This window comes from Brachypodium distachyon, chromosome 2, assembly GCF_000005505.3.
Source record: "Brachypodium distachyon strain Bd21 chromosome 2, Brachypodium_distachyon_v3.0, whole genome shotgun sequence".
In the NCBI taxonomy this organism is placed as follows: domain Eukaryota; kingdom Viridiplantae; phylum Streptophyta; class Magnoliopsida; order Poales; family Poaceae; genus Brachypodium; species Brachypodium distachyon.
Genome location: NC_016132.3, coordinates 43,699,798 through 43,725,120, shown reverse-complemented (window position 1 = coordinate 43,725,120; position 25,323 = coordinate 43,699,798). Strand labels below are relative to the sequence as shown.

At 50.4% G+C, this 25,323-nt stretch overlaps 3 protein-coding genes across 5 annotated transcripts; 1 reads left to right on the top strand and 2 right to left on the bottom strand.

Moving 5' to 3' along the window:
• Positions 1 to 121: 121 nt before the first annotated feature.
• LOC100825921 (uncharacterized protein At1g03900) lies at positions 122 to 3,743 on the bottom strand. Its single transcript, XM_003569306.4, has 8 exons — positions 3,370 to 3,743; positions 3,211 to 3,242; positions 2,618 to 2,718; positions 2,462 to 2,534; positions 2,287 to 2,318; positions 1,942 to 2,032; positions 1,188 to 1,299; positions 122 to 632 (listed from the first exon to the last, which is right to left on the bottom strand). Exons 1-8 carry the CDS (start codon positions 3,460 to 3,462, stop codon positions 306 to 308), a joined length of 861 nt encoding a protein of 286 aa, XP_003569354.1. The 5' UTR covers positions 3,463 to 3,743; the 3' UTR covers positions 122 to 305.
• Positions 3,744 to 17,985: 14,242 nt separating this feature from the next.
• LOC100825606 (UBP1-associated protein 2C) lies at positions 17,986 to 23,505 on the top strand. Of its 3 annotated transcripts, none has more exons than XM_014899044.2 (2): positions 17,986 to 19,428; positions 23,179 to 23,505. In XM_014899044.2, exon 1 carries the CDS (start codon positions 18,081 to 18,083, stop codon positions 19,425 to 19,427), a length of 1,347 nt encoding a protein of 448 aa, XP_014754530.1. In that variant the 5' UTR covers positions 17,986 to 18,080; the 3' UTR covers position 19,428; positions 23,179 to 23,505. The 3 variants fall into 3 exon arrangements, with proteins under 3 accessions (XP_014754530.1, XP_010232022.1, XP_003569353.1); XM_010233720.3 differs by having other exon boundaries at positions 23,046 to 23,182; XM_003569305.4 differs by lacking the exon at positions 23,179 to 23,505 and adding an exon at positions 21,110 to 21,412 and having other exon boundaries at positions 17,987 to 19,428.
• On the bottom strand, positions 22,576 to 24,635 carry LOC100842643 (protein trichome birefringence-like 3). Its single transcript, XM_003566834.4, has 4 exons — positions 23,733 to 24,635; positions 23,258 to 23,439; positions 23,033 to 23,188; positions 22,576 to 22,950 (listed from the first exon to the last, which is right to left on the bottom strand). The coding sequence occupies exons 1-4, from the start codon at positions 24,441 to 24,443 to the stop codon at positions 22,599 to 22,601; spliced, it is 1,401 nt and encodes a 466-aa protein (XP_003566882.1). The 5' UTR covers positions 24,444 to 24,635; the 3' UTR covers positions 22,576 to 22,598.
• Between the last annotated feature and the right edge of the window lie 688 nt (positions 24,636 to 25,323).

Below are 25,323 nucleotides of genomic sequence, written 5' to 3'. Positions count from 1 at the left end.
CTGCTCCTCCAGCTTGCAGAAACGCTGGTTTAGGCAGTGCATTGGCCGTTTCCTGTTGCTCCCGTCCAGCTCAAGTCAGATTGCTTCCGGAGTTCCGTGATTCGGTAGCAAGTCATGGACAGAAAATTTCGGAATGCTTCTGCAAAAGGAAAAGGTACAGTATCCTGTATTTATACGAATTATGAGGTGATAGCTCTCTGTACAGCAACACAGGCGCCTCAGAAAAAGTCACAACTGATGGAACGGAAAAGAAATGAAAGAAGCGGTCCGAGTGATAAACATGCTGTATGTACAAGATACATGATTCATCCAGCAGCCTGGAAGTCCCCAAAGTCATCATCCACGCTTCCTTGTTTGGTCTTCTCTGCTGCAGCCGGTTGCTCCTCAGGAGCAGGTTCTGCTTTGGAAGGGGAACTACCGACAGTACCAGCAGCTGGTTGTTCCTGGGAGGGAAATTCTGCTTTGAAAGGGGAAAAGGGAACTCCAGAATCGGTAGGAGAGACGGGTGAGGGTGGAGGTGGGGGAAGTTTGAGTGAGACTGTTGCCTCCTTGTTGTTTGCCTTTTCGTTGAATGAGAGCTTGTTCAGGCCTTGCTCGAAAAATGCTGATTTTGTCTTGGTGACAGTTTCTTTCTGCATAACAAACCAAAACATTAGGGAGATGTTACATTACATAAAGAAGAATATTTAAGAGAAGTCAGGTAGTTGTCAAAGGTATGTGTACAAATTTATGATCAATTTTTTATCTACACAGTTAGTCTTACAGGCACTGAAGATATTCTTCAATTCAGCGTAGTAAGGTTCAGATTTTTTTCTGAAGCATGATCAGTTCGAACTGGTACGTAGCTGAATATGCAAGGGTATGTACTGTTGTCAAATTCCAAAAGAGAGACCTTGAAGATGCACCAAATTTATTTGCAATGTTAAACCTGGCTGACATGATATAGACGATTGATACGTTATAATCACTACAGTCCACAAGTGACATTTGAGATTTACCTATATATGTGTGGTAGTTTGTTTGGATATTTGAATCCATGATCTATCTAACCGTGTCAATATATATTTTGGCATATAACGATGTACACATCAGTGCTTGAGCAACTTGGAGACCATTTAAAAAAATCCATCACCAACCTCTAGTTCATTTCTTCTACGCCGTAGTAAATAAGATAGATGAGAACTTACATTCTTAAGTTGAAGAACCAAAGTTTCCCCTTCTTTGAGGCTGTAATCAACTGATGATGTATTCTCATAATGCTGTACCATCTCTTCAGCAGTCTTCTTCTTGTTTAGATATCTTTGATAATGTAAGAGAAAAATAAAACATGAAAGAAATGGTTCATTAAATAAACAATTTATTGCTCAACAACAGCTACATTTACAAGAAAAAATGAAAGAAGAAAAATGCAACTTCCTTGTGGCTAAATGCAGACATATTCTGTATAATACTCCCTCCTTTTCACAAACAATGACGCCCACGCTTTTCGAGGTCGAACTTTGACCGACGATTAGACCAATTGCATGTAGATTATTTGTTACAAATTTTATACCGTTGGAAAGGTTTTCAAAATACGAATCCAATGATATAATTTTTGTAACACATGAATCTCAAATCATTAGTCTAATTATTGGTCAAAGTAAAATCTTGAAGCGCGTGCGTGCCATTCTTTGTGGAACTGATTCTAGCCAACTTGAAGTGCATTCATAGTTCTGACTGCATGGCTAGATGATCTGATTGGGTTCGTGTAATAAACCCACCTCGTAATGGAACTGTTGATGATTCAAAATAAGAACCTATTATGCTAAACAGAAATTAGATTTGATCAAATGGGATTCCACATACACAGTCCCTGGTCACTGAGCGATTGCATGGGAAATATTCATGTGACTTTCCAAATCACAGGCTACACAATATGTCTCGAGATGGACAAAAGGATACTTCATATGGTCGTGTAGAGCAGCTTGGAAGTCATATGCTTCAGTTCTTTCCCGGAAGCCTAAACCAATAAAAGCATGACGCTGACGCCCATCTACAGTCAATAGCAATAATTGTCATGCTTCTATGTATGAACCATTGTGAGAAATTGTGCTAGCCACATCTGTGTTCACCATCTCTCAGTACTTATCAAATGATATGCTCACCATCTCAATACAACTTATCAAATACTGTGGTTACCAGCTCAACAGAAACTATCACTATGACCAACTGGCACCAACTCAACAGCAAGTAAAACATTACTGCACATGTAAGATCTTATAACTCAAGAGAAAGACAGTTTATCACCTATATTCTCTTCAACGCGAAGTACAAAATATCTGCAAGCAAATATTGAAGCAACAAGAATCATTTCAGACTCTGCTTATACAGTCCCTGTGCAGTATGTAATGCAGAATATAACTACAAAGGCACACATTTCACTGTACAATATAACTGCCCTATGGCAGCAACAAGAACCGACCTGCTGCTATCAATTACAGCTTCCACTGGATGTGGTTCACCTTCTCTAAGAAAGGCCCTGGCATACAGCTCCCCTGAAATTAATGAAAGAAATTGAAGAATTAGTATTGTAAACGCTACAATCAATGTCCAAACAACACTAATGAAATTACTATACCAGTGCTCTTGTCTTCCAATTTAATAATGCATTCTTCTTCCTTGCTGACAACCTTAAGGCCCCCTTCCCAAGCCCATTTGTTGACATTCCACTCATCAGCCCTGGATGTCACTAATGTCAATGGACATTTTCCATGGTTCACAAAAGGCATGCATGATTCGAGGAATGGAAATGGATTAATCCTATTATGGGTTACTGCATTGTTAATCTAGGGTTACTTTTATTACTCCGTAGTTTCTTTTTTCTCTGCTGCTGCTGAGATTATAAGGAATGAGGAGGAGGTGATGGAACTAGTACTGTACATTCGTCAAACCAAAAAAAGGTTAAGTCATCCCATTACTCAAAAAAACGCCCCACAAGTGTATCTCAGTTTATACTAATCATCAATCATAACAGAACAAACAATCATGAAGCAAACGAATGAATCATATTTGCAATCGTACGGGTGAATCAAACCAAAACAGGGCAACCATTAGCTCATTCAGATTTTGGTAGTCGATTTGGCTACTGTTGTTATTCACCCTGACAATTACAAATAAATCCTTCCTACCAGTCCATTATCAGTTTCTTCAATGAACTAAGAAGAGCAGTACCTGTAAGAGGCTGCTGTCTTCCTGGGAGGTATCTGCGCAACAAAAAAACCCCAAAAAATCAGGTCTTCGGCGACACATCCATGCACAGCAAGTGCTCGATGAATTCCCATCGCTAGATTGTAGAAGAAATGAATAAGAGAGGGACAGGGGCGCACGTACCAGATACACGTAGCACTCGGCGACCTGGAACAGCACGAGTTCCACCGCATCGGCCTCGGCCTCCGCTTGCGTCTGATCGCTGCCGGTAGCCATGGCGCCTGCCGCCGAATCGAGGACCTTGCTTTGCGAAGGAAAAAGGAATCGCGTGGGGGGATTGATTGGGCTGGATCGGGTGGGATAGGCAGTGGTCGGATCCGAGTTCCAAATGTGCCGAGATGGAGTGTGAAGAGGAGGAATTCGGGATGGGGTGGAGGGGGGGAGAGAAGACTGAGGAAGGTTGGGAGGAAGGGGAAGAGAAGGTGTCGGGTTGCGCTCACCCGGTTGCCCCGTCCGGTCTCACTCACAGGAGTTCGTTGGAGTTCGGCTCGGTCCTGCTCGAGCCTCGCGACGCGTGCGTGGACTTTCGTTCTCGACAACAATAAAACCATGGACTAAGAGCACCCTTCTCACACCTTTTTTGCCTCTACCCTAACTCATTTGACCCTTTGACCATGACATGAAAGGATTGACTTGTTGACTAGTCTTCCTTTGCCATGTAGGATTGACTGCGTCACGTGGACGTCTTGACTTATGCTTGTGGAATGTTGACTTGGTCGCCGCCACGTAGGATTCACGGCCCGGGCCATATAAGGGTTTTATGTTACTACAACAGTAGCCCCCTTGAACAGGAGGCATTGAGAATGCCTTCGGGTCAACCTTCGATGCGAGACTTCCGAGATCTTCTATTCGCGAGAGGAAATGATACTTTGGTGGCTTTCCTGCAAAAAAGGAGCCCTGGAGGCATTTTCGAGAAGATTCCACGCCTTCGGTGGTCTTCTTTGGGAGAAATTGGATTTCGAGGGGTATTTTAGCAAAAAATCGGGACCCTAGGGGCCTCTCTGCGAGAAAATCGGTGTCCCGAAGGACTATTTGGCAAAAATCAAGGACCTCGAGGGTCTCCCCAAACTTTTCGAGGATTCGGCTGCAATTTCCCCAAATTCCTGGGCATATTCGCAAATTTCCCGAACCCAGCCGGCCGCGTGGGCTAGTTGGGCCGGCCACGCGCACTTCCGGCGCGAGCTGGGCCAGTACTTGGGCCGGCATGAGCGGGCATCCTCCCTTTCTTCTTTTCTTCTTTTTTTTACACAGGCTGGTTTCATGGGCCGCTGCTGGGCCAAGGCCCAGCTAGGCCCGATACCGGTTCAGATTTCACTTAAGTGAAATCGGACGGTCCAGGATGGGGGGACACCCTGGATCGAACGGTCCTTGGTCGTCTTCCTCCTCTGTACGGGAGGAGGAGGGACCGGTGCTCCCTTTCTCTTTCGCAGGTGGCGTTCGTCACCGGCGGTGACACGGGCTTGGTCGGGATGCCGGGCCCGCGAGGGGGGGGGGCACCCTCCCTTGGCTAAGCCGGCCTCCTTTTGGGGAAAGGAGGTGTTTCCCTTGCCCATTTCTCTCCCTTCTTGTCTTGATGCACTGTGACAAAGGACGGTGAAGTGTCGAGCTTGGGTTGGCTGGCCCGAACGCCAAGGACCCCCTGAGGCCTATAAAATGGAACCAAGGGCCAGTGGTGGAGCTTCACACCGGCCTTGTCCGACTTCTCCGGCGCCGAAGCCTCGTTTGGCGGCGTCCGAGATTTCTCCGGGGCTTGGTGTTTGTAGGGGCTTTTAGCCACGTCTTTGCTGTCATGGCGATCGTTTTGGTGGCCAAGGAACCGCTGCAGAGGCTCGTCGTCGTCGAGGTATCGTGGGGACGAGGCGCGCGCGCGAGGCCCCTTGGAGCGAGGTGTAGGCGTTCCCTTCAAGTTTTCCCGGGGGACCCTTGTCGTCGGCCAACCCTTCCCTGCTCGTGCGGAGGTGAGAAGGAGCAACACCACGTCGGCCTCGGCAAGTTTGAGCTTTGCAGGCTTGCTTGGACATTCCGTCGAACACCCTCGGGGTGCGGAGTTGTCCGGCGCTGTGCGCGTTGTCCAGGTGCGTCGGGATGCCTGTTGCGAGCGTGGAGCGGGCCGGCGAGGCGCGGGAGCAAGCCTCGAGCCCCCAGGCCGCGTGCACGGGCTTGCGCCAGTGCCTTGTTGGCGTGGGGCGGCGCGAGTGCGCTTGGTGCATGCGAGGTAGTAAGGCTCGGCGGGTACGGCGCGGGCGCGCGCGGCTTGGCGACACGGCGGCACAGCATGTGCGGCTCTGCGGCCGGACGCGTGCGGCACCGCGGTTTAGGGCGCGCAGGTGCGCGTAGCACGACGGCCGGACGGACACGGCACATCGGCTTATGGTGCGCGGCACAGGTGCTCAGCGGGGACGCGCACGGCGCGGGCGCGCGTGGCGCGGTGGCAGGGTGCGGGCGGCACAGTGGCATTGCGCCGAACACCCTGCGAGCATGGACTGCAGCGTGCTCTGTCTTCCCTTTTTTTTTTACAGTGAGCGCGAGCGGGTCGGGGAGCGATTGGGCCGGAGGCCTATGGAGCTGGGGCTCCCCTTTATTTTATTTTTGTGCGCGTGAGCTGGCCGAGGGCGTCGGCCCGTGAGGCTTGGCCTCTTTTGTCTTTTTTACTCGGGCCGGCCAAAGGCTGGGAGGCTTGGCCTCCTTCCTGCACTCGCGCGGGCTGAGCGGCTCAGGGAGCTTGGCTCCCCCTTTCTCTTTTTTTTGCTAGTCCCTTTTAAATTTTCCCGTATCCCTTCTAACCATTGTCGAATCTTTGTTCGTGTAGGCGAGATGGCGGGTCCTAACGTTGAGCCTGTGACTGAGAGGGGGCCGCCCAAGGGGTCCGCGGCGGAGCGTGCGGCGAACCGACCGTCGAGGAAGAAGAAGGTCGCCTTTCGTCCGCGTGGGGATCCTCTGTTGGTCCCGATGGCTCCGATGGAGGGCGGTTGGGCTCACGACTATCTTCTCCCGTCTTTGACGAGCCATGAGGACCTTGTCCAGCTGGAGGGGGGCGGTATCTTGCCCGACGGGGAGGAGTTCAAGCTCGACCACAAGCGGCGTCCAGGGTGCATCGTGGTGTGTTCGGCTTGGTTCCATGCCGGCTTGTGTGTGCCCGTCCACCCCTTCCTGATGGAGTTCTTGGAGACGTATGGCATTGAGTTGGCCCAGCTCCACCCTTCGGCGATAGTGAAGTTGAACGTGTTTCGCTGGCCGTGCGAGACGGCGTTTCACGAGGAGCCTTCGATGAAGCTGCTACTGTTCTACTTCACCGTGGAGGTGAGGGAGTTGCTTACTCCCGACGGCTTTACCCTGAGCACCTTTGGTTCGGTGAACCTGAGGCTTCGCTCCGGTTTTGGAGACGACTTTCTGCTCATGCCGGGGAGGAGCACGGTGAAGTTGTTCGACAAGTGGGAGTCCCAGTGGTTTTTCCTTCGGGCTTCAAAGACGCGTCTTCGACACACAGGTGATCTTCCTCGACACTCGGGGGCTGGAGGCCTCAAGGAGGTGCCTCACCTAGGCGAGCTTCGGTCGACCGACCTTTGGAAGGTGACTAAGATCAAGGAGGTGTCGGCCAAGAGTAGCTTTCGTGACCTCATGGAGGAGATGGTGATGGCGGGGCGCTGCGCTTTATGATGAGGAGTCGTCCGAGGTCCGAGCTTGGGATTCCTCGGGCTTTCCGTCCTCCGCATGCCGTCACGACACGTGAGTGCTACTTCTGTTTTCCTTTCGGGCCTTGGTTGTTTTTCCCTTGCGGTGGTACTTAACAACTTTGGCTTGTTCATTTTTCAGCGATGTTTTCCAAGGAGAGGGCGGCGTTGTGGGCCGCGCAGCTGATAGGTCCGTACGGTGGGCCGGAGCACCGTGGCTACGAGACCAAGATCAGCGGCGGGGGATGACACAACATCATCGTGAAGTGCTTCGGAAAGATGGTGCCAATGCGACAAGATCCGAAGTTCGGGTGCCTCCTTCGAGTGGGCGATCGCTACTCCCGTTTGGCGACACCGTCGATGCTGGCGGTAGGGTCCAAGTTGCGGGACACCTGCGGGAAGGTGAAGACGGGGACGACGATGCTGGGCCTGGCGGTGCCTGTTGCACCGGTCCCCAAGGTACCTCGTCCGTCGAGTGGATGCAAGAGGAACGCTCCCCTGACTACTTCTCCTTCTTACGACTACGCCCCGGCGGATTCGACGGATCCCGTCGTGGGTGAGTCGAGGTCCCCTTTGAGGGTGACCTTGGACCTGCACATGAAGGGGAAGATTGGACTTGAGCACGTGCTTCCTCCTTCGAGCCACGAAGTTGAGGCTTTCACTCGCGAGACAGGGCTTCGCCTGCGGAGCTACTCGGTGGTGGAGTTGTCGACCGGAACCAGCGCTGTGGACGACCCGGTGTTCTCCATCGGTGGCGAGCGTCCTGAGGAGGATGCTCCTACCTCGGGTGAGTGCCTTTTTCTTTGGCGGTGTCGATCTTCTTTGAAGATTCTGACATGGTTTCCTTAGTTTGCTTTCAGGTGCGAGGGTCGCGGCTCCCGAGGTTCCCGAGGGTGAGCCCCCGACTCAAGCGAGGGGCGGAGAGCTTCCGACGACCGAGGATGGGGTGAGAGACCCTCTCATGACACTGGAGCTGGTAAGCGTCCGTGACATGTCTCCCTCGGTCCTTCGGTTTTTCTTTTGGGCTAACTCCCTCTTCTTTGTAGGTGAGGGGTTTGGTCGAGGCCGTGGGCGCTTTCCTGCCCTCAAGACTTAGGGGGGGCGCTTTCTACCGCTTTGGACGTGGAGATGTCCAAGTCTACCCTTGCCTTGAGCGAGTTGGCTTCGGAGAGGGTGCGGCGCGAGGCCGTGGAGGCCGAGCTTTCCCGCGTTTCGGCGGAGCTCGCGGCCATGGAGACCAGGGCTCGGTTTGCTGAGGAGCGCCAGGCGGACGAGCTCGCAAAGACTCGTCGAGTTGAGGAGGACTGGGTGGTGGCCAACCTTGATAGGGAGCATGCTCGAGCGGAGGCTGCTTCCCTCAAGGTGGAGTTGGCTGCAGCGAGGGACGGCCCGATGCTCGCTTCTCGTGCTCGCCCTCCTTCGGATCGTCGTCCCGAGGTGGTTTCGCTTTTCCTTGCTCAGGCCACCGAGGTTCGGGCGACGATGATTTGCTTGAGGAGCGTTTCCCAGCCGGACCTTCCTCCGTGTCGCACGGTGGACGAGGCGAGCAGGGTGCTTACTTCCCAGGTGGAGCTCATCGAGCCTACCGTGAAGAAGTGCCTCCTGAGTACGGGTGCTCGACTTGTTTTGTCGGCGGTCGCGGCAGTCCTGGACAGCGGTGCCGGGATGAGCGGGCGTGAGAGTGAGATGTCTCACAGGGAGAAGAAGTTTCTGGCGGACTAGGGTGCTTCTCTTCGCGCTAGGGCTCGACGCTTCGTGCGTTGCCTTGAGCCCGCTCTTCATGAGGGTGATGGTGAGGCGTGAGCCTCGTTGCCCTCGGAGGTGGTGATGTACCTCTGCTGCTTACTTATGCGATGTTGCATATCTCCACCTGACTTAACCTCATGGCCAGCATGTTTAGGCTTTTAGTCGTAGAGGTTGTAAGGCAGCTTTTTTGTTGTGTTTCATGCTTCACTATGTAGTCAACATTATCGGAAATGTTAACTTAAATCAGCATGTATTTCTCATGTTTCACCATGTAGTCGACATTATCAGAAATTAACTTGGCTCAACATGTGTTTCTCGGAGTACTATATTTCCTTCTTGTGAAGTACTATATTTTCTCAGTTTATACAGCTCGCGATCGTGCGCTATGATTACACTTTTGTGTCATCAATTGCTGTTGCCGTTGGGATACGACTTGGCTTCGGTGCCTTAGGCCATGCTTATGAGCCATGGGTCCTAGTACCCTTGTGAGGGTCGCTATCGATATGCCGGTAGTGATCCGGACATTTTGACCTGCCGTTCGGGAAATTTCATGCGTAATTTTTCCTCTTCGGACTTCAGGAAGCTATGCTTTCCCGCGATTATTATGAATCCTTAACCCGGTTACTATCATGCAGGCCCACGCGCGACGTTTCGTATACGGGTAGCATGGTTCTCCGAGGTAAATAAGCTCATGCATAACTCGCTTATTTACGGTTCCCCTTAAATGCGTTTTAAGGAGCTTCCGGCCCTCGGGGGACTTGGTTCTACTTGGTGGATGGCCTCGAGGCACGTTAGGATCCACCAAGGAACAAGTCGCTACTAGCGACTTATGTCCGTGGACATTTTTAGAGGATGCTCGGGCCAACGGAGGCCTTTCCGCGTTCCTCGGTGAGCGGCACAGGGGCAGCGGCTCTTTTACGACAATGAGTCATGTGAGTGTTTCGTGTCACTTTTAATTTTTCCTCAAGGACTTGCTTTATTTATCCTTACTTCCTTGTCTTAAGGTATGGCCCGATGGGCACTTACAAGACTTATGTAGACGTGGCCTCGTTGACCTTGATGATCCCTCGAAGTTTTGTACGGAAGAAGCCGGTTGGGCACTGATGATCTCCTTTTGGGAACGGCAAGGATTGCCCTTGAAGGTCCTCCTTAGGCGTAGAAACGCCGGAGCTTGTCGCCGTTCCAAGCATGGACAAGATTTTGCCCTTTCATATTCTCGAGGTGGTGCGCACCATTTCCCAATACTGCGGCGATGCGGTATGGTCCTTCCCATTTAGGGTCGAGTTTGCGCTGGAGCTTTGGGTCGACATTCTTTTTCAATACGAGATCTCTTTGGGAGAAGGCTCGTTCCTGCACCCTTGTGTTGTAGAAGCGTGCGGCACTTTGCTCGTAGACAGCGTGCCTCATGAGGGCTTTGTCACGAGCTTATTCCACAAGATCGACGGCCGTCTTGTAATGCTCTTCATTTTCGATGAAGCCAATTGGGGTGGCTTCTTGGAGCCTTTCGACCTGAGGTGAGCGGAACTCGACCTCGGCGGGAAGAACTGCTTCGGCTCCATACACCAAAGAGCATGGTGTTCGGCCCGTGGAACGGCTTACGGAGGTGCGTATGCCCCAAACCACGCTAGGAAGTTCATCTCCCCATGCTCCCCTTGCTTTGCCAACCATGTGCTCTACCCTTCGGCGGAGTCCTTGGAGGATTAGTCCATTTGCCATTTCGCATGCGTCGTTGTTCTTGGGGTAAGCTACGGATGCGAAGTGCAGCTTGATCTCAAGGCATTCGCAGAATTTGATGAATTCCGCACAGTCGAACTGTTTGCCGTTGTCCACGGTTAGCTCTCGCGGTACACCTTATCGGCATATGAGGTTTTTCCAGAAAAAAATTTAAACGGCCATTCGCCAGCGTGCATGCGGGGAAAGACCCGAGGAGGTCCATTCGCCAGCGTGCAAATGGCCATGTAATCAGGATATTCTTCAGGGAAGTCATGGGCGCATGGATTGACTTAGTCATTTTCTGGCAAGCTTCACATTTCCGCAATATGGTGATTGCGTCTTGCACCATGGTGGGCCAATAGAATCCCTGACGTAAGGCTTTTGCCGCGGTGGCCCTTGGTGCAAGATGGTGGCCGCATATCCTTGAATGGATTTTCAGGAGGAGCTCGGCTCCTCGGTCAGGAGTTATGCACTTAAGCAACGCAGCCGCTCCTTTCTTGTATAGGATGCCGTCGAGGAGGACGTACATCTTGGCTTTTGCGAGCAGAGTTTTGGCGCTTGGGCCTTCCGCTTCTTCGTCCACCTCGCCTTTTAAGGCGCGGATAATCGGTGTCATCCAAGAGGGTGGAGCGTCGATGACCATGCTGGTCTTTGAAGCTTCGTTAAGGGCGTCGACTTCTTCCTTTATGGATGGGGCGCGAATTACTTCGAAGAATGCACCGGGTGGCATCGGTTCTTTGGAACCGGCCGTTCGGGCTAACCTGTCAGCCAGGTGATTTTCTCCTCGTGGAATGTGTCGTGCCTCCATGCCCAGGAAATACCGTTCCATCTTGTGAACTTCTTCGATGTATTTCTTCCTTCTTTCATCAAGGCATTGATATGACTTGTCCATTTGGTTTATCACCAGTTGGGAGTCTCCTTGGATGAGAAGGCGTCGGACTCCCATGGCCTTGGCCAGTCGAAGTCCGAGAAGTAGTGCCTTGTATTTTGCCATATTGTTGGTGGCATTGAAGTCAAGATGCGCGGCGTACTCCAAGATCTTGCCTTCGGGGCTGATGAGTATAACTCCAGCCCCCGCACCGTCGAGGCGCTTAGAGCCGTCGAACCTGGTTCGAGGGGCTCGGTCTTAGATGTGATTTCTTCGGGTGAAGCTAGTGGGGCGTGCCACTCGTCCACGAAGTCAGCCAGGACTTGAGATTTTATGGCCGTTCTTGCCGTGAGTTCCAACGAGAAAGGCGCCAATTCTGTTGCCCATTTGGCGATTCTTCCGGTGGCCTCCTTGTTGCCGAAGACTTCCTTGAGTGCGAAGGTAGTTGGCACCATGATGGTGTGGCCCATGAAGTAATGACGGAGCTTTCGAGAGGCCATGAGGAGGGCGTATGCGATCTTCTCGATCTGGGTGTATCGACCCTTTGCTCCTCCCAAAGCTTCGCTCACGTAGTACACCGGGCGTTGTGACCCATCTTCCTTCACGAGTGCTGCGTTTACGGCGACCGGCGTCGCGGCGAGGTACAGGAGCAAAGGCTCCTCCTGTTTTGGGCTCGTGAGAAGCGGAGGGGTCGACAAATAGGTCTTGAGCTCTTCGAAGGCCCTTTGTCCACTCAAAGTTGTCGAGGCTCTTCAGGGTTTTGAAGAAAGGGAGACCCTTTTCGGCCGACCGGGCGACGAATCGTCCCAGGGCCGCCATTCTTCCCGCTAGGTGTTGCACATCTTTGACGGAGCGAGGAGGTTCCATAACCAGGATGGCCCAGATTTTTTCCGGGTTGGCCTCGATCCCCCGCTGGGCGATAAGGAAGCCTAAGAGTTTTCCTCCTGAACTCCAAATGCGCACTTTTCCGTTGAGCTTCACGCCGTACTTGCGGAGATTGTCGAAGGTTGCCTGCAGGTCCTTGAGATGGGTCTCTACAATTTGATTTTTGATGACGGCGTCATTAACGTATACTTCGGCGTTCCTCCCCAATTGTCCCTTGAGGATGAGGCTGACGAGGCGTTGGAAAGTTGCGCCGGCGTTCCTCAAACCAAAAGGCATCCTGCGATTGCAGAAGGTACCGATGGGAGTGATGAAGCTGGTTTTTTCCTCGTCTTTCTTGGCCATGTGGACTTGGTGATATCCTGAATAGGCATCCAAGAAACTCAACCTCTCGCATCCCGCTGTGGAGTCGACCAGTTGGGCGATCCGAGGAAGTGGGTAGTCGTCCTTGGGGCAAGCCTTGTTCAGGTCGGTAAAGTCGACACACATTCGCCACTTGCCATTGGCCTTCTTCACCAAGACAGGATTGGCTAACCATTCGGGGTGCCAAACTTCTCGGATTAGTCCGGCGTCGGAAAGTTTGGCGACTTCTTGCTTGATGACCTCGCATCGCTCGGCGGAGAGTTTCCAAAGCTTTTGCTTTACGGGAGCTTTATCGGGCCTTACGGCGAGGCGTTGCTCCGTGATGTCGCGCGGGACTCCTCCTATGTCGGAAGGCAACCAAGCGAAAAGATCGGAATTCTTGCGAAGTAGGTCGACGAGTTCTTCCTCGAGTTTACTCGGGAGGTCGGCTCCAATCTTCACCGTGCGCGTGGCGTCTTCTTGGGAGACGCGTACCTCCTTGAGTTCTCCTTCGGGGAGGGGCTTAGGGATGAAGCGCTCCGAGTGATCGGTTCCGGATGTTCCTACATTCGAAAGCATGTTGATACTCTTGGATGATTCTCCCTTTTCGGTGCACTTGGTCTCATTGCGGTAGAAGGTCTTCCAGTCGGAAGATTGCTCGCCGCGGACCGTTATCACGCCTTTTGGGCCCAGGATCTTCATACACAAGAAGTTGTGGTGGACGGCGGCGCAGGGACGGTTTAGCGTAGTCCTCCCGAGGATGGCGTTAAAAGAGGCCTCCATGTCCACCACGTCAAAGCGCACGAGCTCGGTTCGATGATTGGTGGCGTCCCCGAAGGTCGTGAGGAGCTCAATTTGTCCAAGCGGCTGAATGGGCTTCCTCGGTACGAAGCCGGTGAGAGGATAAAGGGACGGCTGCAACGAGCCGTTCTTGTATCCCCCTTGTGGTTCCATCAGCTTCTTCAAAGTGCTCAGATATAGGATGTCGGCGGAGCTTCCGCCATCCACAAGAATCTTTTTGAGCTCACAATTGGCGACGATCGCCTTCACAAAGAGGGCGTCGTCGTGCGGGAAGCGTATCCCCTTGGCGACTTCCTCGGTGAAGGTGATTGGCACGCTTGCCCATTTTGGTGGTGGTGTCGGAGTGAAGGTTCCCATGACATAGACTTCACGAGCATACTCCTTGCGCTGCAGCTTCGATCCCCAGCCTGTGGCGGAGCCCCCGAGTATTACTCCGACGTGATGCGCGGGTTCCTGAAACGGGAGGTTGTCTTCCTTAGGTGCCGGGTCAATCACGAGGACGTTGGCGGTATGCGGAGCCTCGGCGGGCCTGCATTCGTGCCTGGAATTCTTCGCGAGCCGCGATGAGGGTGTGGCACTCCTCGGTGCTATGGCTTGCCGAGTTGTGGATGAAGCATCTTCCAGTTCCTCCCTCAGTCGGACGAGGTGGCTTCTTGAGTTGCTAGGTCTTTTGGGATGATGCTCGTCCTTCGATGGCGAAAATTTTCTGGGCTTGATCGCTGGCGCCCTTTTCCCCCCACCTCCTCTTCTTCTTGGAAGATGAAGCAGGCGCAGGGGGTTTGTCGGACGAGGGAGTTCCTTCGGGAGCGGTGCGTGGCGCGTCCTTCTTAGCAATGTCCCCGGCGTATTCTTGCAAGATCCGATAAAGCTCCTCGGTCGTCCTTGGAGGATTGCGACTTAGGGCCCGATTTACTTCTCCTTGGAGAAGGCCTTGCATGCATGCGTCGATCACGGTGGTCGTCGGCGGGTTGGCGATTTGGCTTCGTACCTTCGCGAAGCGATGGAAGAAGCTTCGGAGGGATTCCCCCGGCTTTTGTTTCATGGCGTATAGCTCGTGAGCCTGTACGGGTTCTTTGAAGTTTCCTTAAAAGTTGGCGATGAAGACCTCTTGGAGGCATTTCCACGAGTGCACGGAGTTCTTCCGCAGGTTATAAAACCAAGTTTGCGCCATTCCAGTGAGTGCGAGCGGAAAGAGGTTGCACATCTCAAAGGGACCTACCCTGACGGTCCGTATGGCGGTGGAGTAGACACCCAAGAATTGAAGAGGATTCGACACTCCGTCGTACGGCCGTATTGTGGGGGGCGTGAACCTTGGCGGAAAAGGTGCGTCTTGGATCTCCCGCGTGAGCGGGTTGCAGGTCGGCCGATACTTTTGGTTCCTTCGGTGGCGAGGTCCTCCCTCGTCGCTTTCGTCGCTAGAGGGGTCGCTTGGAGAATGACCTCGGCGTTTTCTTGGAGGGTCGGAGCGTCGACGGGAATTCCTTTCGCCGCCGGCACGGGCTCCGGATTCCTCCACTTGCTCGTTTCCATGCACGCTGGGGTCTCGTTCCCCACGAGGCGCAGCTTGAGGTGATTCCTGGTGGCCGCCTTGTTCGACCCCGACGGGGGGAGTAAGGGGTGCTTGCGGGGCACTTGCGAAGCGAGGTTGATGTTGAGTGTGTGCGACTTGGAGAGCGCCTTGCGGCGGAAGCCCCCAATAAGGATGATACCAAGGAGCTCCTTGGGCGGTCGGGGCGAGCGCCAGTGGAGTTAATCCCGGATTGGAGGGGTCGTAGGCCGGGACTCCTTAGTTTTCTGGCGCGGATCCTCCCGACGCCACATTATTTCCTCTTGTAGGTTCTGAGGGCAGGGTCACCACTGGTTGTAGGGAAGGTGGCGCGAAGCCCATCGAGCGAGGCATGCCGAATTCTGTATCCCCTGCGGGGGCGGCAACCGTATGCAGCTCGCCGATCCTTGCCACTACGTTGGTGAGTGTCAAGGGACCACCTGCGACGGTTTCGAGCACCTCGGTTCCTTCCGGGACAGCTGGTAGTGGAGGGGCGACCGCGACTTCTGTCGTGGCGACCATGCTTGCGGCGGCGTCCGGATTGGTGAGGGTTCCTTTTTCCTCGAGACCCCATGAGGCACTTTCTTTCTTCGTTTGCAACCGTGTAGACTTTGCGGCAACTTGGGGACCCGATGAAGTAGGCTTCGTCGGGGCCATTAAATCTTCAATTGCGGCGAGAGTTCCCCACGGTCGGCACCACTGTTGTTGTTCTCGACAACAATTAGAGTAAGGGGTGCCAAAACTCGATGGCACAAGTGCGAGTATAAAAGTAAGGCGTGTACGCCGGCCTTACAGCGAAGGTCGCCGTACACTTGGACAAGTTGACACGTCAATATTTTTTGAATAGGTTCGGTCGATCCTGCGGGTGCCGACTTAGTCCTATGTTAGGAGAGGCTTCGAGGGGGTCGTTAGCCAAAGCGTTCGGGTCGATCGAGGCTCCCCGAATCACTTAGCGAGAGGTCGAAAGGGGCCGCCTCGTACTTGGGCCGAACGAGGCTTCCCAAGTAGCGAGATCGAGATACCCTTAAGACTCTAACCCGATTCCTTCTCCTTCGGGCTCGGGCCGAACAAGGCTTCCCGAGATCCCGAAACTAGAGCTCCTCTCAAAGAGGCTCTCTAGCCCTTTCCCCTTGAGTTTATTTAAGTGAGAGTGAATGGTACATGCCCCCCTATGAGGTATTTATAGCCTAGGGTTCATGACAAAAGACCATTGCTACCCTTGAGGGAGAGAGAAAAGTGGGGGCAAAATGGTAAAAGTAGTTCCTTTGGTTCATAACTTTTGTGTGCACCAGAAAAGTGGGGCGGACCACCTCCTCACACCTTTCTTGCCCCCTACTCTAGCTCATGTGACCCTTTGAGCATGGCATGAGAGGTTTGATTTGTTGACTAGTTTTCATTTGCCATGTATGATTGACTGCGCCACGTGAGCGTCTTGACTTGTGTTTGCGGAATGTTGACTTGGTCGCCGTCACGTAGGGTTTACGGTCCGGCCCATATAAAGATTTTATTTTACTACAACATGTTTAAAAGACAGAAATAAGAAAAACATAAAAGATACGTAATTTTTTTGGAAGAATTTAGGTTGTGTTTGGCCTGCAGTATTCCAAACATGTTAGAGAAAAAACATGGGATTATGATATGAATCCTGTGCAAGCCGGAGAACTAGGAAGCCCATGAATTCTATAAACGTTGTTTTATTCTCATGAATAACAAATGACGCTGGAATGTTGGTAAACACACTTAGATCAAGTAAAAAATACAACTGGAAGATTATTATGTCATTAAATACCTTTGCCTCACTCCTTTGAGTAACAATATACGAAGAGGTATAAATGGATGCAATCCCTTGTTGATTCATTTTGAAGCTCATATCTATAAAAAAATGTATCCATCGCCTCATATTCTGTTCCGGCACGCATGAATTTTTCCACGAGGTTTGACTACAAAATTTTCTAAAGTTAAAGTAAAAAAGATCTTATAGTTTAAACCTGAAAATTAAACAAAACTTCATGGTTCAAACCTCTATGGCACAAATTTCCTATGAAACTAGAAATCCTCCAATATTCTTGTAGAGAATGTTCTCTTTGGAGGCAAAAACATTTTTTATGCTACTAAATAGATTGATTTACGCCACAATTTCAAAATGTCTTAAGTTGTCACATCGAATTACTAGAACCATACAATTTTGACAAACTCCACCATCTTCGAACTCGTTGACCAAATCTCCTGTTATTATGATCTCGTTCTACAACCACCATTTCTTCGAGCCAACCATTTTTCTCCCAGCACCAACCCACTCTCTCCGATGAAAACATCACCAACACCATTGAGGTCTCTCTCTTTTTCTCCCTTGCACTTTAGGATTATAGAGGTGGGTGATATGCATGTTTGTCTGTACAGCCCTAGCCATGCTTTCTAGTTGTTGATACAATATGCTGGAAGAAATTTCCCACTTGTTTGTAAAGTCCATTCTTTGAAAAGATACAAAGTATATGACAATCATTCTATGGGTAAAATAGCATGTAGAACACAACTCAAAATAAAAAGACCTTGCAGAAATAAAACAAATGCAACCTAGTTTTCAAAGGCTCTCTCCTTTGCATCACAAATTACTACAAAATACATGGAAAGAAAGACGCGATTTTCAATTCTCAGCCATTTATTTGAACACTTGTTGTGGTTCTGGGTTACCGATTTCTAGTTTATACCCAATGACAGAACATGAAATGACTCTGTAATTTTGCGATGGTTAGCACTAACCAATGTGCATCATCGATTAGGCATTTCTAATATTTAGCCTAACCGACGACATAACATGTGCTTCATGATTCGTTAGAAGGTGTCACGTGCTTAAACATCACCTTCCCTAGACAAGCTTACACATTAAAAATAGGGTTGCAAGAGGGGCAGTTAGATACTGCCGTACGAATGCGACATGAATGATGCGTCGACTTTACGACAAAAGATATCTTTGCACGGAGTTGTATATTTTTAGACAACTCAACTCAATAATAAATGTACCCGCAAAAAATATATTAAATAATAAATGTGTCCAGCTTTTTATTTAGGGGATAAATGTGTCCAGCTTAGGCACGTCATCAAACACATCGGAGAAATCCAGAAATCCTACGGCCGCGGGCGGCCGGGTCAATAAAATCCCCGGACCGATCCCAGGCTCCCAGCCCACAAGCTGTCCGTCCCCGCGCCGCTACGCCGCCAACCCAAGCTAGGGTTTTGCTCCTCCCCTTCTCCGCTCCTCGCACCCATGGATCCCTTCTCGAAGAAGCGGAAGCCCGATGAGAACGGCGCGGTCGCCGCCTCCCCGGCCGCCGGGGCCGCCGCGCTCGGGCTTACCCGCGACGACGTCCTGCGCCTCCTCGAGCCGCTCTCCCGCGACCAGCTGGCAGACATCGCCGCTGCCGCGGCGCTCGCCTCCGGCGTCGCGCTTGACGCCGTGCGCGCCGCGGCGGACCGCGACCCGGCCCTCCGCAAGCTCTTCGTGCGGGGCCTCGGATGGGAGACCAACTCCGACTCGCTCCGTACGATCTTCTCCGCCTACGGCGACCTCGAGGAGGCCGTAGTCATCAGCGACAAGTCTACCGGCCGCTCGAAGGGCTACGGATTCGTCACCTTCCGCCACGCCGACTCCGCCGTCCTCGCCCTCAAGGAGCCATCCAAGAAGATCGACGGTCGCATGACCGTTACTCAGCTCGCTGCTGCTGGCGCGGCTGGCGGGCCGTCTGGAGGGACAGCCGGCGCTGGCGGCGCCCCTGCAGCAGACGTCTCTCTCCGCAAAATCTTTGTTGGGAACGTCCCTGCTGACATGTCATCAGAGCGCCTCCTTGCGCACTTTGCTTCCTATGGAGAGATTGAGGAGGGGCCGCTTGGGTTCGACAAGCAGACGGGAAAATTCAGGGGCTTTGCTCTTTTTGTGTACAAGACACCTGATGGTGCGCAGGCCTCACTAGTGGACTCGATCAAGACGATCGAAGGGCACCAGCTCGTGTGCAAGCTAGCCATTGAGGGGAAGAAGGGGAAGCAGCAACCACAGCAGTCTGGGCCTGCCGGGCAACAGCAACCACAGATGCTCCAAGGTGGCCCTCAGGAAATGCCGGGTTCTGGGCTTGGGCTAGGTGGACCACAGCTGGGTGGGTATGGTGGTGGCCCTGGTAGTGGTATGTCATCGTTTGGTGCATTTGGTGGTGTTGGCACTGGCCTTGGAGGTCCCAACCCATTCGGGAACTTGCCATCTTCCATGGGTGGTGGTGTTGCAGCTGGTTTGGGTTCGATGGGAAACCAGATGCCTTCCGGGATGGGTGGTGCTGGTCCTGGTGCATTTGGGCCTGGGGGATTGGGTGGTAGTTCATTTGGGGGCTCATCTCAATTTGGTGTTGGTGGGATGGGGCCTTATGATGGTCTAGGCATGGGTGGAGCCTCATCACTATACCGCATGCAGCAAGGCTCAGGTGGGATGCCCTCTGGCTTTGGCGAGGGTGGGAACTACCCTCTTCCAGGGTCTGGGTTTCGGGGTCAGGACCCTCAAGGTGGGATGTCACCAGGACGAGGCGGTAGGGCTCCTCCCATGTACCCCAATGTGCCACCTTATTTCTAAGGTAATTTTACGCCCCTTCTGTAGGTCTTGCTTTTCTAGCAGGGTGAGCTTGTTTTTTGAAGTGGCATATTATAGCGAAACATGTGGTGCATCATACATATCCATAGTTATTTTCTTTAAACGCTACCGTGTTATGCCTCAACATGCGCTGCCTGTGTTTGCAAACTGTGATTGTGCATGCTGTCATGCTGTGTTTCTTTTTTTTAGTGTATGATGTAACTGGGGCATATGATTTCTTTCCGATTTAAGGTACGCGAATCTATAAAATACCTTTAGCAATGTTATACTAGAAAGTTGATTGGTGAGTATGGAACGTATGATTTGAAGGATGCTATGTTCATGATGTCTTGCATAAGACTGAGATCCCATACTCTTCTTGTTGATTAGTTTTTGTGTGTTGTCCTGGCATAACATTTGTATCTTTGGCAGCCCAGCTACTTGTATCATAGTAATCTGATGGTCTGATGCATCCCTGACTCTTTATCGGTGTTATTGGTGGTGTTGTGTTTCGCAGTAGTTGATTTCTCTGTTTGTGCTCTTCTGTTTGCATTTCCTTGTAAAGTTGGGATCTAATTTGTTACCAAGGTGTTACTCGTGGATAATAAGCTGTGCTATTATTGATTTTTTTTTCTTTTTGCATTCTGAGTGACCATGTGTATCTGTGTGGGATTGTCTTGATCTAACTACACTTGTTTGTAGTTGATTATAGCGGTTCAAAGTTTTAGTGATAACAGTTGACAAACAATTTGGGCAACTCTTGTTATTTTTACAGGGCAATAATGTTATGAGTTTGTGCTAATCTATGTGGCCTTGATAAATCATTGGTACTGTCGAAATGCTGTGATTGATGTGATGAAGTTTATATGCATGCAAATAAACATAATAAATTGAGCTCAAAAAATATATATCTCAATTTTCGAAGTTGTAATCTTAAAAATCCCCAATTTCCTATTCCCTGAATATGCATGATAAATTATTTATTCACTTAGTTTTTCCTATCATTATTTGTTTTAGTTATGCCATGCTTGTCTATTGTCTCTGTCATATGTACTACTTCTTTACGAAACAACTGACAAGTATGTAATATACAATTGCAAACATCTGCTAGCAAGTCATTCTGCATGTAATGTGGTTATGCATGGAAGGCATATGTTGCGGTATTGAAGTAGTTCTTTTGGTTACAACTTCCCATTATACATAACTAGCCATATACCTTCACTGACTACTGGATAATGGTTGTTGAATGAGTATCTGTCATTGTAAGCGAAATGATACCAGATGGGCACAGTGTGTTACCGTAGTACCTACTGTTGGCAGAGAACAATATTCTTCAAGATTGCTGTGTAATTATATACCTTATCTTATCGCATCTTGCACACGCCATACACTTGGTCTCATACTGATTCACTGTTCATTGATATTTTGATGCTCTTATTTGAATGGTTTCCCCCCTTTGTTGCTCTATGGAGTAACTTCTCAACATTTTTACTCTGATGCTCATGCTATACTTGATTGCATTTTTATTCCTGCATTGTATTAGGTGCGATATTGGGAGCTTGATGAACTTAACACTATATTTCTCACCCCTTGTCTTCAATGTTATATTACCTAGATTTGTCTTCTGTCTGTTTATTTTTTTCTCAGTGAACTATTGATTGAATTCTAGTGAATGTGTGACTCAGGTGTGTGACAACTCTTGGGAGCATATGCTTTGAATGGTTGTGCTGAATTCAGAAGTGTTATCTGCTTACATGGATGTCTTGCATAATCTGGCCTCTGATCTGGAATTCAGTTTTGCTCTCAGTTTTCGCTGTTGTGAGATAAATCAAGCTAGCTTAGTGTTGTCTGAGGAATCTTTCACTAGACATCTAGACATGTACTTTGTTATGACTGCTTTGCAGTTCTCTGTCTATTTAAATATGCAACTTACTGTTTTGCATTGTTGTGTATTGTCTCGTGATATCCAGTTATGATGATTATATACAGTGCTCTGTTTAATTGTGTGGCTTATTATTTTGTGAAATCTGCTCGCTTGCACCGTGGAGTGTTTGTATGTACGGCTCGTGATTTCGAATGTGATATCCTTATATTTGACTATTAATTATAGAGTATCTGCAGATAGCTGCAGCATTACTCCATATATCTACAATTTTGTATTACTAGTAAAAAAACATGCATTGCTACGGATAAATAAACTATATTAGCCTAACATGTCTACTTATTGTTATTGTGCTTGGTGCCATGTTTTTTTGAACTTCAAGTTGAGATTGTTTCAAATGTAAAAATAGAAGAATTTGGATGGACTGCCGCCACTGATGAACATCTTTGTAAAAGTAAAAATATTATCTTTGTGTTGGTGTAGTTCTCGGATTTGGATATTTTTATTTGAGAATTATGGGCACAGGATATAATATGTATCCACTTGTCAACCCGATCTCCAATTCCTTGTCTAGCATCTGTAACTCAGCTGCGCTATTAGGTGCTTTTTGTAAAACACGGTACATATTTGATTTAGCATTCATTGAGAACTTGTCAATCATATTGACATGTCTTCTTGGTAGGTTCAGGTCCCTAGATTAGTTACAAGTTTTAAAGCACAGGATCTTCGCAAAAAAAAAAGTTTTAAAGCACAGGAGAAACTAGATTGGTTGCAAGTTTTAAAGCATGGCAGAACATGTTGATTTCTGGCGAAAGTTTGGATGTTTGAGCTGTTGAACCAAGGAGCGTTGTTGTTGATGTCTTTTTAAATTGTTTCTGCTTAGGTGCTGTTATACATTTACGACTTGTGCACTTTTGTATGGTTTATTTATGTTACTGGGAGTTTGAACAGCTGTTTGTCACTTGTGAATCTGCGTTGAGAGGGTCTATGCTGCTGTTTGTTGCAAAAGAATTGGTGTTATGATTTGCTGCTGGTTGTGGCATATGAAATTGTCTTACAGTTTGTGTTGCTGTTTGTTTCACAATATCCCACGCATTCCACTGTTGTGATGCAAGGGTATTTATTGTGAGAGATATAGCTGGAGATGTTCTAGGTTGTCTTTGAATTGGATCTCTTTCTTCAATTGGTTTGAAGAGTGTTTTTTTTGTGTGTGTGGAGAATTGGTTTGCAGAGATTGATATAGCTGTTTTCCCGCCTGTCACCCGTGTGTTGTGAAGCTGCAAAAATGTATTTCACTTATCCTTTCGTACTAAGTGTACATCAGCGGGAGATCTCATCAAGGAAGCAAGTAATAATACATTCCAGGTATCAGGTAGCCCTGGTAGGCACCAGTGGCTACAGTCAGCATAGATGATTGGTTGATGCCGTTGCTCCATTGTGAGAGGCTTTCCTTCCCGGTTGGTAGTGTACACTGATGGATGTGCGTCAATCCGCAGCTCAGAAAGATGAGTGATGTTCAGATATGTAACATGTGTACTCATGCTTTGTATGTTCGTCTCAACGATGGATATTAGGCTCTTTGGGAACCATGGGACGACTGTTCCATTTGTGATTGGAGATGTCTGACTGTAGCACCAATTTGAACTGCATTGTGTAGGCGCCGTTATATTTATGCCTTGTCAGTAGTGCATATTGTGCTTGTGTGGTTGCTAGAAAGGAAATCTACCTCTTGTGTTCAGGTGAGACACTTCGGAAGAAGACCCTGGTTCTGGTTGGATCTACGTTGTGATCTACCCATCTTGCCCAAGTCCTCAGTGCTCGGTTGAAGGCTTCCTCTCCATCCATCTTAACATGCACGCCGTTTCTCTCTAGGTGGTCCCAACTGCATAAGATACTGCTTGGTTAGGCCTCCAGAAAGGAGGGAGCAAATGAAGTATCTGCGGAGACGTACGCCCTGAGCTTGCCGGTGTGAGTCCACCAGTGTCCGGTGTTGAAGACGAGGACATCTGCGCCGATCACCTGTTGCAGCATGGCCGGGAGCTGGTCCAGCTTGAGAGCCCTGGTTCGATCTTGCTTAGTTTCGAGCTTTACAAGGAACGGGTTCCAGAAGAATTCCACGGAGCAATTGTAATCCTGTAATTTTCCCCATCATAAAGTAAGAGGATGCTATTTCAGTCTATACAGTTCGATTCTACTTAATTCGTACTGGTACATTTGCTTTCAAGGCGGTAGCGCCGACGCCAGATTGTGCAATATAAAGTCGAGACGTAGCATGTAAATAACCGGGAACAATGTCCGTGCTGACAATTACTTCCTCCGTACCGTAAACTTGCACGCACTAACTTTCGTGACCATGGCCGCTGATCTGAGATTCCGAGGAAGTCGTAAGAAGAGTCTAAACAAGTGAAGGATGGACGATGACGTACCATGGCGCGGAAGATCCTGTACTCGGAGCTGACGTCGTCGATGCGCGTGCGCGAGCGGTCGGGCACCGCCGTGTAGAGGATGCATGCGAGCGACTCCCACATGTTGCGGTTCAGCGAGTCGCCCACGAACACCAGCCGCCTGCCCCGGCACTGCTCCAGCGCCGCCACGCCGGCGTCGAACCTCCTCCTCCTCCTACTGCCGCCGCGGCCGCACCCGTTGGGCTGCCACCGCCACTGCTCGTATCCAGAGTCCGGGCGGCCGTTCCTCCGGCACGTCACCTGGTCGCTCAGGAACGGGCACTCCGCCGCCTCGTACAGCGGGTACCCCGCCGGGTCCTGCACCCACTCCCCGTCCCACGCCTCGCACTTCTCTTCCTCCTCTCCGTCCCATGCCGATGCCGGCCCCGGTGCCGGAGCCGGCGCACTGCCGGTCGCCATCTCCTCCTCCTCGGCAAGATCGCTGGAACTCGTGTCCGGGGCCGGTGCCGGCGGCACTGCGAGCCGATGATCATGGTAAGCGGCGGCAGCGCTGGGATGGGGCGATGAGGAGGAGGTAGCCGCCTGCTGCACCTGCACCCTGGAGAAGTGCTCCCAGGGGCGCGGAGCCGGGAAGGACGGGCGGGAACAGAGGAGGAGGCCGGCCGAGAGGAGGCAGAGGCATAGGAGGGAGCAGAGCGTCCATCGGCTCTTGCCTGACGGGAGGGAATCCATTAACTGCTCGGGAGTTTCACGAGCCGGGTGGAGCTACTACTGCGAAAAAGTCTTGGTCCTCTTGGAGGTCAATTAATCCACCTCCGGTCAGAAGTCAGAACCACGGTCCACGGACGGGGATGGTGGCGAGGGATGCATGCGGCGGCAGGGTGGGTTTTGGTTGGGGTGTTTTGGTGGGTGTTTGGTCTGCAGGTGCCGTTGCTGCTGTCTTTTATGCGCGACCGCGAGGTCACTCTAGTTTTTTGCACTTTCTGACTGTCTGAATTGTTTGGTTTGAGTCCAAAATTGTCCTCCCAAAAAGTTAAATTAAAGTTGGCTGTGAAACATTGGCTAGCCAAACGTTTGATCACCATCCAAACAAACATCAAATTTTGATCAATGATCAAAAAATTGATGTTTTGGTAGCAAACCAAACACACCCTCTGTCTCGCCTCACTCTATGTACACTCTTTGGCTCCTTGCCTGCTAGGGTCAGTCAAACCAGTGATTCTGGATGGACGGGGTAGTGAGTGTGCCCGTGGGCCGTGGCGTAAAGAATCGGTAACATCGTTTCGATTCGTACGTACTACGTTCGATTACCAGCTGGGGCCAAAAGCGGGTCGAGTTTGCTAGAGTGGACAGCATCATGTTGCCTTTGCAGGTTAGCCTAGTGCATGTAGTGCTGTGGATAATGACGAAAGCTGAAGCATCCGCCATCCATCATTTTGGCTTTTGGAGTCGACGAGTAAGGCACACATGCATGGTTTCAGATTTTGAATCGTCGATCATAATTTATCTAGCGGAATGATGGCTACTTCTGCAAAGGAATTCCCGTACTACTTAGAATTTCACTACTCCTAGTCTATTTTTGTTTTTATGTTTTAGGGGAAAAGCATTCACT

Coding starts and splice junctions, on each gene's coding strand:
- LOC100842643 (XM_003566834.4), bottom strand. CDS start 24,443: ATGGATTCCCTCCCGTCAGGCAAGAGCCGATGGACGCTCTGCTCCCTC. Junction 23,189..23,257: donor CACACCGGCAAGCTCAGGGC/GTACGTCTCCGC, acceptor TATCTTATGCAG/TTGGGACCACCTAGAGAGAA. Junction 22,951..23,032: donor GTCTCACCTGAACACAAGAG/GTAGATTTCCTT, acceptor TACACAATGCAG/TTCAAATTGGTGCTACAGTC.
- LOC100825921 (XM_003569306.4), bottom strand. CDS start 3,462: ATGGCTACCGGCAGCGATCAGACGCAAGCGGAGGCCGAGGCCGATGCG. Junction 3,243..3,369: donor CCGAGTGCTACGTGTATCTG/GTACGTGCGCCC, acceptor TTTGTTGCGCAG/ATACCTCCCAGGAAGACAGC. Junction 2,535..2,617: donor ATTGGAAGACAAGAGCACTG/GTATAGTAATTT, acceptor CATTAATTTCAG/GGGAGCTGTATGCCAGGGCC.
- LOC100825606 (XM_014899044.2), top strand. CDS start 18,081: ATGGATCCCTTCTCGAAGAAGCGGAAGCCCGATGAGAACGGCGCGGTC.